This window comes from Puma concolor, chromosome D2 (assembly GCF_028749965.1).
Source record: "Puma concolor isolate L17-30 chromosome D2, mPumCon1.1.hap2, whole genome shotgun sequence".
Taxonomy (NCBI): domain Eukaryota; kingdom Metazoa; phylum Chordata; class Mammalia; order Carnivora; family Felidae; genus Puma; species Puma concolor.
The window spans coordinates 7,368,548-7,381,647 of NC_141677.1; the positions used below are offsets into that span (position 1 = coordinate 7,368,548).

The window sequence follows — 13,100 nt, forward strand, 5'->3', positions numbered from 1 at the left end:
GTAGTCTTATTATCTAGTGTAATCTTTTCACATTCACCTCTTCTAGCAAAAATCTGTCAGTTGTGCTCTCTGCCTGCTGCCACTTAAACATTGTGGTGGCCTTTTCTTTGTTGGTCTCTTCTCAGTATTACATTTAAACTTTTAAAATTACTGACTACTGACATCTTTTTAATCTGTATCAGTTTTCTAGTTCTCCATTTATGCCCTGTGATTTAATAGTATGTAATGAAGCTGTATTATAACAAAAGCAATACATAATTGAATGGGAGATTATATGTGTAAGTTATAAATGGTATACTCAGAAAAATAAAAGTTTTGGGGCTTGTCAAATAGTTTCATGGAGGAAGTCGGATTCTCATTGAACGTTAGAGAAAGCATACAGTTTAGATTGGCATTAAAACCGAAGGAAGTATATTACAGGCAATAGGAAATAGCTTGCATTGAAGCATACCAGTAGGAAATGAGCTGGACAGGAGTGTAGACACGGAGAATAGAAGAGGACTGGGATGTGTGGCTGACTATAAGAGGACCTTGAATGGGGTTATCAGACTAGAGGTGATAAATACTATGGCATCAGTGACCATTCTGGAGGCATATGCTGTGTTTTAAGTGTGGCTTTGTAGGAAGTGGAGATTGCAAGATGGGGGAAAATGGGGGAAGGGAAACCAGTTGTGTGACTTGCCGTAAGCCAGATGCGCTTTGCTAAGGCGATCAGTAGGATTTGATTACTTTTTGCTTTGCCATTTATATCTGGATATTTTGTCAGTTTTGATTCTGGCCATGTGATCAATACACAGAGAAGGTATGAAAGAAAAAACGAGTATCACGGAGACTTGGAGACATGAATGTTTTGGGTTTTAACCCCGTCTTAATCAGGTGAAGGTGAGCTGTTTACATGAAGACAGTGAGTGCTTGAAAGTATGGGTCTGGCTGTTAGGTGTGAGTCTATCTGATACTTTGGGGAGCCTCAGGAAACAGAGCTAGAAGTTAACCAGCCTTCTATGAAAGGGTCACACGGGGCTGGGATGGTGAGGCCCAGAGGGGCCGGGACGGTGAGGCCCGGAGACGTGGAGTTGCAGGTTTGGGCTCAAGAGGAGATAAGGAGCCAGTGAAGAAAAGAAAACTTGTGAAAATAGAACATTTTCTGCAGAGCTGTCAGGGGTTAGCGGCCTTTTTCATATTTGAGAATTGTCTTAATATTTTCTAAATAAAGGAAAAGTTATTCTACTTTTAACATCAAAAAGGGTTAAAATGTCAACAAGATGATCACTGTGATTTTTCTGTCAATACTCTATCAGTATGCACTTGTCAAAAAAATTTAATTCTGATTTTTGTTTACCAGGTATTGACTTGTCATTTCTTTAGAGCACAGTCACATCAAAGGAAAAATATCTGAACTGTGTCTAGAAGTCAGCAGAACCATACTCTTGTTGGACTTCTGATAAATTAGGTGTGAGATATCTAAAATGGGAAATTCACAATGTAGGGAAAATTATTTTCTTTAGTGATTTGAGAAAATCTTTTCCACTTAATTTTGTTAAAACTTTTTATCTTAGTTTTGGGGGTAAAGTCTAAGTAACACTGAATTGTAATTAGCTTATGAATTGATTTGACTATTCTGGGGTTCCTGAAGATACACATTTTAGTTGTAGTTCACTTGAAATCTGGCTTATACAGTTAATATGCAGTTTAAAGTCCGAAAATCAGGATTATCAGGTTCTGAATTAGGAGTTTGAATTAATAAGATTACAAGGCATTTTCATCCTGGCCGATTTTTATCACAGTTTTGAAATCGTACCTTTTTGTTGGCTTCTTCAAGCTAGAAAATTTCGGAATCAGGTAAAATCCTGTAAAATGGCTCATTGTACTTTGAACCTTTAGTCAAGGGAGTGAAAATTATTGACAGATTGTTGGTAGAATGTTTCCCTTTTTTGGAGTGCCCTTTTTCTCATGATAAGTGCCTCACAAATTCATATTAGAAAAGCCCAGTATGCTGTTATCAAACCTATTTATTATGTGAGTGCTGATACTGCTTTTGATATTGCATAGATGGGCCAGCACATGTTTATTAAACCAGAAAATTCATCTAGCTTGGATAAGCTTTTTGCTTTGTTCTCAGTTGTTGGCCACATTCATAAACAATGTGATATTTCTTTTTTCATCTTTAAGGATGATGCCTTTTGGTGCTGAGTATTTTATGCCTCTGTGTGTGTGTGTGTGTGTGTGTGTGTGTGTGTGTGTGTGTGAGAATGGAACATATACGAAAATTTCTAGTACTCTTTGCAGGCTTAGGATTTTACTTCTTGATTGTCTTGACATATTTCCTTCAACACACACTTCTTATTCATAAGGTTACTCACTAAACCATGTAGTCCTTCCCTTTATTTTGAAACAGACAGGGGCCAAAGCCAAAATATGTGTTGATGAAAATGCAGTGTGTTTGGAGGGAGGGGGCTTGTGCTTCAATTGGTGCTTGAGTCTGTTGTATTTCTTTGCGAACATTTCACATTCTTTTCTTCCTGTTTCTCATGATGATGGCTTTATATACCTTTAAGAAGTAAAATGTGAGCTATAGGTAAAATAAATCATGATTAATGTTTTGTTTTGTTTATAAATATTCAGTCTTGCGTTTATGGAATTTCATAGAACTATGTTACAGATTATGTTCTCATGCCTGTTGTGAACATGTAGCGGTTTGTACTTGGTGGGTTTTGTTACATGGTAGAGACTTTAAAATACTGCAGCAAATATGAATGTGCCAGGAAATTATTGTAGCATTTTAATTATCAATCTAGTTTATGTTAGGTATTTTACAACTTAATGTTAAAATTTGATGTTAACTGCAGTGCCAGAAGTCTAATGTTGGGACTTACTGTTTGTAAAACAGATTGGTTTTCATACAGTGAGTAGAACCTTATGTTGAAGGTACAAGTTAGAGAAACTTTTGGACTGATTATGTTTTTTGACCTTAGTTTTTCTGTTGACTTGTCTTAGATCAGGGTTACAGATGCAGAATTCCTGTTTTGTGTATGTTGCTAATAGTAATCATTGAAACAGTTTTTGGCAGTCTGGCACTTGAAGGCATTTCCTGTGAAATGATGCTAATGTGTATCTCACCACGCAGATCCTCAGTTTGTGGTCTGCCAGCTCAAGGTGAAGATCTATTCCTCCAATTCGGGACCCACACGACGGGAAGACAAGTTCATGTACTTCGAGTTCCCTCAGCCGCTGCCTGTGTGTGGTGACATCAAAGTAGAGTTCTTCCACAAACAGAACAAGATGCTAAAAAAGGTTTGCACTTTACTCGTAGTGGGAAAAATACCCGGACTCACCATACCTCGGACGGCGACCTTAGATCTTCCGCTTAAAATATTTGGTTAAGCAGAAATCATTTTGTAAGGAGAGATTATAAGATATATTTTATGACAGACATTCATGAATTATAATTGGTTTTCTGTTGAATCTGCACACGCTTTGCGTACTACAGCATCGATGAGCCATTCTGATGGTAAAAAGTCTTATTAGAAGGGAAAGTCCTTATGACATATTCTGATTTGAGATGAACGTTCTTTAAGTTGGGTTATGCAGATAAATTTTGTAAAAGTATTAAAGATTGTATACCCCATTAAATCAGTTATAATCCTTCTGGAAAGGATGAGCAGGCACTAAGAAATTAGCAAGGGGCTATCAGTTTGTAGAAGATTTAGGGTATATGTATAAATAAAGATGTGTTTCATGGTCTTGTGTAATGACACAAACCATTTCCCCCCCATTAGGGTTCATGTTTCCTGAAACCAGATCATTTTGTATTTAACTTCCTCAAGTTTATCGAATATTTTGAATTTTAGATAGAAGATCTGTTAATATGCAAAGGAAGTAATAAAGAATGAAAACAGTGTGTTATTAAATTATGCAGGTTTAGGAAGTTAGTGAGGTTTGCGTCTTACTGAGCTAAGTTAGGGAATGCGAGAGCTCATTCTTAAACTATCTTGGCTTACAATACTGAGTGAACATTTAAGGTGAGTGTGCCTAAGGTGCAAACTTTTGGGGTAGTAGTGAACAAAAATACTACCTTTGTATGTCGGTACTGCTCATGGAACATGCTAGATAATGTATTGCCAGTCTTTAGACATTCTCAGTAATAGGACTGATTTGGTTTTCCTGATATTTAGCTTTAAAAAAAAAAATAAGAGCAAGTTTCATTTATTACAAAAATTTTAAATTCTACTTTGACTTATCCAAAGAAATACAGTCTCCTATATCCAGAATCCACGTAGCTGGGAATCCACATAGCTCTACAAAACGTTGAGCTGGTTTTTTTTCGCCAGAAACCCATTTCCTACCTATTCTGTATAAATGAAAGGTAAATATATCTCAGTAACTTTGGAAAATTATTTTTCAATAATCCAGGAAGCATTAGCAAGTGTTTTAAAAATTAAGGTAAGTATTTCTTTTCCTTGTATTTGTTATAAGACTGGTACACATAAAGTTTTATATTTTCTTTTGAAAACAGGCACCTGCATCACTGTTTCCCTTTACCTTTAGGAGTGAATAAGTTCTTATTTCAGTCATCGTCTGTACATTACTTTAATACGTGCAGAATTTAAGATTAGATCACTATTTGTAATACATCTGTATCTGGGATTACTTTATGTTTATTTCCATTTTATGTGATTTCCCCTACCTTTTAGAAATGTTGCTGTGATTTAAACAAAAACCATTGTAGTGTAATCAGTTATCTATACAGAGTCCACACTTGTGGAGATTTGAATATTACTAGCTTATGTTCTTCTGACTCTAAGTAAAATATGATATAGTTACTAATTCAATGACTTTGCTGAAATACTTGCAATTAATATTTTTTAAAAGACTTATATATGACATTGCTAGGTACTGTTAAAAGATAAAAAGACAGTTAAATGTAAGATACTTAAAGGTCTTACCATCTTTCTGGGAAAATAACAGAACTTGAAGATAAATTAGAATAAAGGATTTAACCGGCAATTTAAATGAGATGAGATGCCACAAGGAGGCTGCGCATCATTAACTGTCAGGTGATCTGTACAGGCCAACTTCCAGTAATTAGGAGGGGGGAGAGAGAGAGCATTTTGTGTGTTGGTCAGGAAAGGCTTCAAGTCATGAACTTCTGGTGTGTTTTTTGATTAACAAGACCTCATATTATAAGTAAGAAGCGATTTTTAAAAAATAGGCATTTTATAACATAAAAAAAGTCAGAATTGCTGGTCTTCCTTCCCCCACATTGTGAAAGTCTCCAAACATACACTCGTACTGTCGTGTGAGGAACAGGAGCCACCTAATGTTTGTTTGTATTGCCTCAGAAGTAGAAATGTACCCGTCTTGCTATCTTGAGAAGTTGTGCTGACTTTTCAGGAACGTTTATTAACTTCGTAATAGATAACTTGTTGAGACAGAGGAAATTAAATCCACTTACGATTTTTTTTTTAAATACATACATACATATGAACTCAAAACATTTCTTAAAGCTAACATTAGACAAGAAAGGTGATATTTTACTTAAGGCTTTAAAACAAAAGTAAGTTATTTTGGAACTTGTGGAGTTCCATTTTTGGTCTAAAATTTGAACAAAAGAATAATCTTATGTGAGTTAGATGTGGCAGATAACCCAGACTGCCAAGTTTTGTGTGTTTGTCTTTATTCAAAATATCAAACGACACATGGCTTATGTTACTGACTTCTTGGGGTAGATATTGAATATAGGAGGTATATTTTCTTCTTTAAAAAAATTTACAATCTGTCTTTTTTTTTTTTTAAGGACAAAATGTTTCACTTTTGGGTAAATACATTCTTCATACCAGGACCAGAGGAAACCTCAGAAAAAGTAGAAAATGGAAGTCTATGTGATCAAGAAATTGATAGTATTTGCAGTATAGAGCGTGCAGATAATGACAAGGAATATCTAGTACTCACTTTAACAAAAAATGATCTCGACAAAGCAAATAAAGACAAGGCCAACCGATACTTTTCTCCAAATTTTAAGGTCAGTCAAAAACATTTTGAGGAATCGTTGGGTGGCTCTATGTATGTGTGTGTCTAATTTTAGGTGTATAGCTGGTGAAGGACTTGGCATGACTAAGTTTTAAATTAAGTACTATTTAGAAGCAATATTTCCATATCAGTAACTTGAGTTTCTAACAAGGATGCACACAGAGTAAAGAAAAAAAAAGTATGTTTTTTTTTCTTTTCTTAACCCTCTTCTGTGTGGTTGTTGGGTGAAATCTGAGGCAGGGGTTGGGAAGGGGAGTTAAGTTTAAGCAGGATGTGAAGTAGGACTGGGGGAAGAAAGAAGTAGAAGGGAGCTCAGTCATTTGGGAATGACTTCTAGGGAATGTTCTTACAATTCCTACCTTTGTCCCCTTCCCATATGTTCTCAACTCCACAGAGTGATCTTAAAACAGACGTGATTGTGTCACTCCCGTTCATCCTTTTTAAAGACCTTGTGGTTTTTTGATAGGACCTACAAGGACCTACCTAATTCAGCACAGGCCTCCCTCCTACATCGGCACTAGCCATATGCCCCCTGCTCCCCGAGAGTCCCCCATTCTGGGCTGTCTTCAGTTCTTCCACAGGCTAAGCTCTCCTGCCTCCAGTCCTTTTGGTTCTTTTTTTCTCCCTGTACCTCTCGACCCTCCGCCTTTCCCCTGCCCTTCCCGCACTCGGCCTTCCTGTTGTAGCCTTAGCTTCGGTCTCTCGTGCCCTGGAAGGCCTTTGCTCATCATCCTCTGGTGTTAATCCCATTCTAAAACTCTGTCCGCTTCCTCATATTGTGGAAGTATTTGCTTCATTTACTTTTATCTATATGTGATGTGTGTGTGTATTTCTGCTCCTGTCTATAGATAAGAATTTTCTATGAAAAGCTGATCTATAAATATTTCCAAGTGGTTAGTTTGCCCTTTTTTTCTCCTTTCTTATTTCTTATTCTACTTGATCCTCCCCCCCTTTATTTCACCGTACCCTTCTCCTTTCTCTTTTAAAAAATTCTCTCTTCCTTGTTTTGCCTCATTCCATTTTTGTAGTATACAACAAGCCTAACTATAGCTTGTAAGTATAAGAATATTGCTAGTAATAATAAAAATAAAGGGGCTATATATTTTAAGTGAAAATAAATCCATTTTTAAGTGGCTTTAGATCCTATATTTCTTTTAAGTGTCTATAAGTGTCTTTTAGAATTCACGGGTTTCCATTGATGATGGTCTTTTACCTAGCACTGTATTTTCCTTAATTACTAGCTTTTATAGTGTGACGTCCTCCGGTTTTATTGTTTTCTGTTTTAATATCACAAGAATATGTATTTGCGATTACATATAGAAAGTATTTCAGTTATCAGTAAACAAGTACCATAATACGGTAAGTGCTTGTGAACAAATAAAGCAGAGATCATTTGGTGTGTGTTTTTAGGTGGATAGTTAAGAGAAGTCCTCTACAAGCAGGTGACATTTAATCAGGGCCTTAAATGAAACGAGTGAGCTATAGAAATATCTAGGGAAAGAGAGAAGGACAGAGACAGTTACAAAAGTCCTGAGACAGGAATAATTTGGGTAGTTTTGAGGAGCAGTGGAGGAGTCATTTTGACTAAAGCACATGAGTCTGCGTGTGAAGACGTTGGTGTGTTTTCAGCACAGGATGGATGTAATCTGAATTTTGTCTTTAAAAGTTCATTCTGTCCACTCCTTCAAAATGTAGACTGGAGAGGAGAGTAGGGAGAGGAGGCAAGAACGGAGCTGTGAGGTGAGTTGAGAAGCTGTTGCTGTGGTTTAATCCAGTGGAGACGGTGCTTGCTTGGACTAGTGTGGTGGCTGTGGGGCACAATGAAAAGCTGTCAGGGTGGGGACGGATGGTATTTTGGAGGTGGAACTGAAAGGAGTTACTGATGGAACGGATTTTGGGTGGAAGAGAAGAATTGGTGAAGACTATTGGACCATGGGGGAGGGGCTGCCGATTTAAGAGAATGAGCGAGGGGCTTCCTGCCAGATCTCCCCGAAGCCTCACATCCACCACCTACTAGACATGTGGCCTTCAGCAAGTTGCCTGAACTTTCTGGGCCTTAGCTTCCTCGCCTTTAAAACAGAAATACCTGCCTTTGTTGACTTGTTTGACAGTTAACTCGGCTGTGCCTGTAAAAAGGCCCTTGGTCCACTGTTCTGATCACTGTGTGATGTTCTCTCCTCATGGGAGGTTTTTAGGTTTCAGGAGGTTTTAGGGCTGATCCTAAACATCATTGTTGATCAGTATTTTTATGATATGGCATTTGTATTTGTTCAGTATCATTTGTATCAGAAAACATATTGAGGTTCAGACAGGTAGTAAGTGAAATGTTCTTTTGGAACTCAGCTCTTTGTACGTTGAATTTCGAGATTGAAAATACATTTTGTAAACTTGATGAACTTCAGGCTCAGTGCATTTCTTTTGTAGAATTATTTAGTCTGTGCTTGCAGCTTATGCTTATTAAAGACTAGTATTTTAACATTCCAGTATAACTTTTTAGTGTATTGTAAGAAAGAACATAGAGGGAATCTGAAGAAGAGGGTCATTTAAAAGGCAGCCGCCTTTTAAAGATCATATTTGTCGTAGCGCTTTTAAAAACAAATCTGTTAAATTACTTAGTAAAGATCTCTATTTTTTAAGATTAGTCAGATTTATGGATTTTTCCATTTAAACCTTCTCTTTTTTCTCCAGGTGAAGCTGTACTTCACAAAAACAGTAGAGGAGCCATCAAATCCAGAGGCTAGCAGTTCAACTTCTGTAACACCAGATGTTAGTGACAATGAACCTGATCATTATAGATATTCTGACACCACTGACTCTGATCCAGAGAATGAACCTTTTGATGAAGATCAGCATACACAAATTACAAAAGTCTGAATTTTTTTTTTTTATCAAGAGGGATAAAACACCATGAAAACAAACTTGAATAAACTGAAATTGGACCTTTTTTTTTTAATGGCAATAGGACATTGTGTCAGATTACCAGTTAATAGGAACAATTCTCTTTTCCTGACCAATCTTGTTTTACCCTATACATCCACAGGGTTTTGACACTTGTTGTCCAGTTGAAAAAAGGTTGTGTAGCTGTGTCATGTATATACCTTTTTGTGTCAAAAGGACATTTAAAATTCAATTAGGATAAATAAAGATGGCACTTTCCCATTTTATTCCAGTTTTATAAAAAGTGGAGACAGACTGATGTGTATACGTAGGAATTTCTCATTTTGTGTTCTGTCACCAACTGAAGTGGCTAAAGAGTTTTGTGACATACAGGTTCACATCCTACCCCTCTGCACTTGTGGCAACAGAGAAGTTTGCAGTTGGCTAAGAGGAGTTTCTCGAGGGTTCCGCTACATTCTCATGCATGTGTTCGGGTCGGGGATGGAGGGAGTGCTCAGAAAGGGATGGGTTTCACGCTGGACTCTGGACCGTATGCCGTCTCCAGCTATTTCCACGCACCTTTCTTTAGCATGCTACAGTTATTAATCTGGACGTTTGAGGAATTGGCCGCTGTCACTGCTTGTTGTTTTGTGCATTTTTTTTTTTTTTTTAAGCATATTGGTGCTAGAAAAGGCAGCTAGAGGGAGTGAATCTGTATTGGGGTACAGGAATGAACCTTCCACAACTTGTTAAGAATCCACAAATGAAGGGATATAAAAATAACGTGGTCATAGATAAGAAACACAGCAACAATGACTTAACCATATAAATGTGGAGGCTATCAACACAGAATGGGCTTGAAACATTTTAAAAATTGACAATGACTTATTAAATATGTTTTCTCACTTGTAGTGACCGCTCCATCTCCTGTGTAATCAAGGCCAGTGCGAAAAGTCAGATGCTATTAGTACCTACATCAGTCGACTGCATACACTTACGTTATTAGTTTTCAATCATATACCTGCTGTGGATGCTTCATGTGCTGCCTGCAAGCTGCTTTTTTTCTCATTGAATATAAAATATTTTGTAATGCTGCACAGGAAATTTCAATTTGAGATTCTACAGTAAGCGTTTTTTTTCTTTAAAGATTTATGATGCACTTATTCAATCCGATAGCTGTCAGCCGTCCCACCCTTTTGACCTTACACATTCTATTACAATGAGTTTTGCAGTTTTGCACATTTTTTAAATGTCATTAACTGTTAGGGAATTTTACTTGAATACTGAATACATATAATGTTTATATTTAAAAGGACATTATTTGTGTTAAAAAGGAAATTAGAGTTGCAGTAAATTTTCAACACTGCACAAATAATAAGGCATTTACTTCTTCAGTAGAAATTGTCCCACATAATGCTTTTATCGATTTTTATTGAAAGAATAGATTTTTTTTTTTTTAATGTGCAGTGTTGAATCATTTCTTCATAGTGCTAGAGTTAGGACTAGGGCTTCAATTTCACTTCTTAAATATCATATATTTGATATGCCCAGACTGCATATGATTTTAAGCAGAATACAACTACTATTGTAAAGCTAATGTGAAGATGTTGTTAAAAAGAAGTCCCCCCGCCCCTGAAATTTGGTGTCTTTCAAATTCTACCCTGACCTTGAAACATTGAAATATCCAGCCAATTGATTTCTTAATGGTGTAAAATCTCATTTTCAATAACTTCTTGGTGCTGAAATTGTTCACTAGCTGTGGTCTGACCCTAGTTAATTTACAAATACGGATTGCATTAGGACCTATTAGAGCAGCATTTTTAGAGTTTGATGGTGAACAGATTAGGCAGAACTTCATCAAAAATATTCTTGGTATATATAATGTTGACATGTTTTCCATACCTCATCAGTTTCATTCAACAAATAAAAAATTTTTAAATTTTTAACAAAGCTCTTAGGATTTACACATTTGTATTGAAACATTGATATACAGAGAACTGATTGCTCACCAGTTAAATTGGGTAAAGTTAGAGACAACTGTTGCTAAGATCTCAGCATTGAAATTTATATGCCACCTTTTCTTTCGTAAAAGCTGAAAATTGTTGACTAAAATGAAAATCAACTATTCATGTTTTGATGATAGTTATTAATACTGTTATTTGTTACACTTTTGGGCACAGTATATATTAAAACATAACTTGTGTTGTTCCAATATGTAACATGGAGGGCCAGGTCATAAATAATGACGTTATAATGGGCTTTTGCACTGTTATTATCTTTCCTTTGGAATGTGAAGGTCTGAATGAGGGTTTTGATTTTGAATGTTTCAATGTTTTTGAGAAGCCTTGCTTACATTTTATGGTGTAGTCATTGGAAATGGAAAAATGGCATTATATATATATATATTATATATATAAATATATATTATACATACTATTCCCCTTTATTTCAGTTACCATCCCCATAGAATTTGACAAGAATTGCTATGACTGAAAGGTTTTTGAGTCCTAATTAAAACTTTATTTATGACAGTATTCATAATTAGCCTGAAATGCATTCTGTAGGTAATCTCTTTGAGTTTCTGGAATGTTTTCTTACTTAGACTCTTTGGATGTGCAGCCGCTTACATGTCTGAAGTTACTTGAAGGCATCACTTTTAAGAAAGCTTACAATTGGGCCCTGTACCATCACAAGTCCTCTGTAGCTCCTCTTGAACATTTTTTTTGCCATAATTATTAAGGCGTAGTTGAAGAAATAGCATCACCATTCTTTGCTGTGGCACAGGTTATAAACTTAAGTGGAGTTTACCGGCAGCATCAGATGTTTCAGCTTTAAAAAGTAAAAGTAGGGTACAAGTTACATGTTTAGTTCTAGAAAATTTGTGCAATATGTTCATAACGATGGCTGTGGTTGCCACAAAGTGCCTCGTTTACCTTTAAATACTGTCAATGTGTCGTGCATGCGGACGGAGGGGTGGAACTGTGCACCGGAGGGCTCGAACTGCAGTGTCTGGCCCAGCTGCCTTCTACCCTGCCAGTTCAGAAGTTCAATCTGTTTTCATATCGATTATATATACTAAAAAATTTCAGTCTGTTAAACAGCCTCACTCTGATTCAGCCTCTTCAGATACTCTTGTGCTGTGCAGCAGTGGCTCTGTGTGTAAATGCTATGCACTGAGGATACACAAAAAAATACGATGTGTACAGGATAATGCCTCATACCAATCAGATGTCCATTTGTTATTGTGTTTGTTAACAACCCTTTATCTCTTAGTGTTATAAACTCCACTTAAAACTGATTAAAGTCTCATTCTTGTCATTGTGTGGGTGTTTTATTAAATGAGAGTGTAACTTAAATCGCTTAAATCTATTGAAATTTTAAATGATGGGCAGCCAAATGTGATTAAGTTTTCTGTAAGTTTTCTTTTTCCTTGCTGTCCTGCAAAGCCTGCAGTTATAAAAACATGGGCCTTTGTCAGCTTGGGAGTAGAGTATCCGTCTACTCATGTTTAAGAGAGGCACTTTTTTTAGGGCCTTAGCACTTCATAAATTCTTTCAGGCACATTAAGTAGCATTCTAATCCTGAAAAAGTTCAGGATTCTTGAAAAGTTCTGCCTTTTTTCCCCCCTTTTTCTTTTTCTTTTCTTTTCTTTTCTCTCTCTTCTCTTCCCTTCTTCTTCTTCTTTTTTTTTTTTTCTACTAAGCCAGATGTCTGAAGATAGTTTCCCCAAATGGATTTCAGATTTCAACTTTGTGACTTTTCCATTCTTTGTGATTCTGTAGAGACTGCCGGCAACATATGGGAAGCTTCATCTACTCATTGTGACTTGTGCCATTTACAAGTTGATATTCCAGAGTAGTCTGGAAGACTTTGTGTACTTGAATTAATCTGGTTATTTCTAATGTTCTTCAGAGTTTAAAGACGAAGGCGTATCCTTTCAACAAAGCATAGCAAGACAATAAGTGAAAGTGTAGCTTGCACCAATGTTTTGAAAATAAAGCAGACCACTTAGGTAACAGCGGAATTTAACGTGATTTCAAGTTTACGTTTTCTCACGTGACTTTTTTAAAAAATGAACGTGAATAATGTATCATCCAAGCTATGAAAAGTGTGGGTATGCAACAGGTTTATTTTTTTACTTTTAGGTCTATTAAGCATGGACGAAAACTATACTGGGGTTTTAAATGACTGTGTTT

General features: G+C 36.4%; 1 protein-coding gene across 3 annotated transcripts in view; it reads left to right on the forward strand.

The window, feature by feature from the left end:
* The window catches only part of PTEN (phosphatase and tensin homolog), a 93,270-nt gene extending 81,048 nt beyond the window's left edge, over positions 1-12,222 (forward strand). For all 3 annotated transcript variants that reach the window (XM_025915085.2, XM_086679528.1, XM_086679529.1), the window contains exons 6-8: positions 3,125-3,291; positions 5,795-6,019; positions 8,716-12,222. In XM_025915085.2, the coding sequence (XP_025770870.1) occupies positions 3,125-3,291; positions 5,795-6,019; positions 8,716-8,901 (578 nt within the window). In that variant the 3' untranslated portion in view covers positions 8,902-12,222. The remainder of the gene's footprint in view (positions 1-3,124; positions 3,292-5,794; positions 6,020-8,715) is intronic.
* Positions 12,223-13,100: the final 878 nt, after the last annotated feature.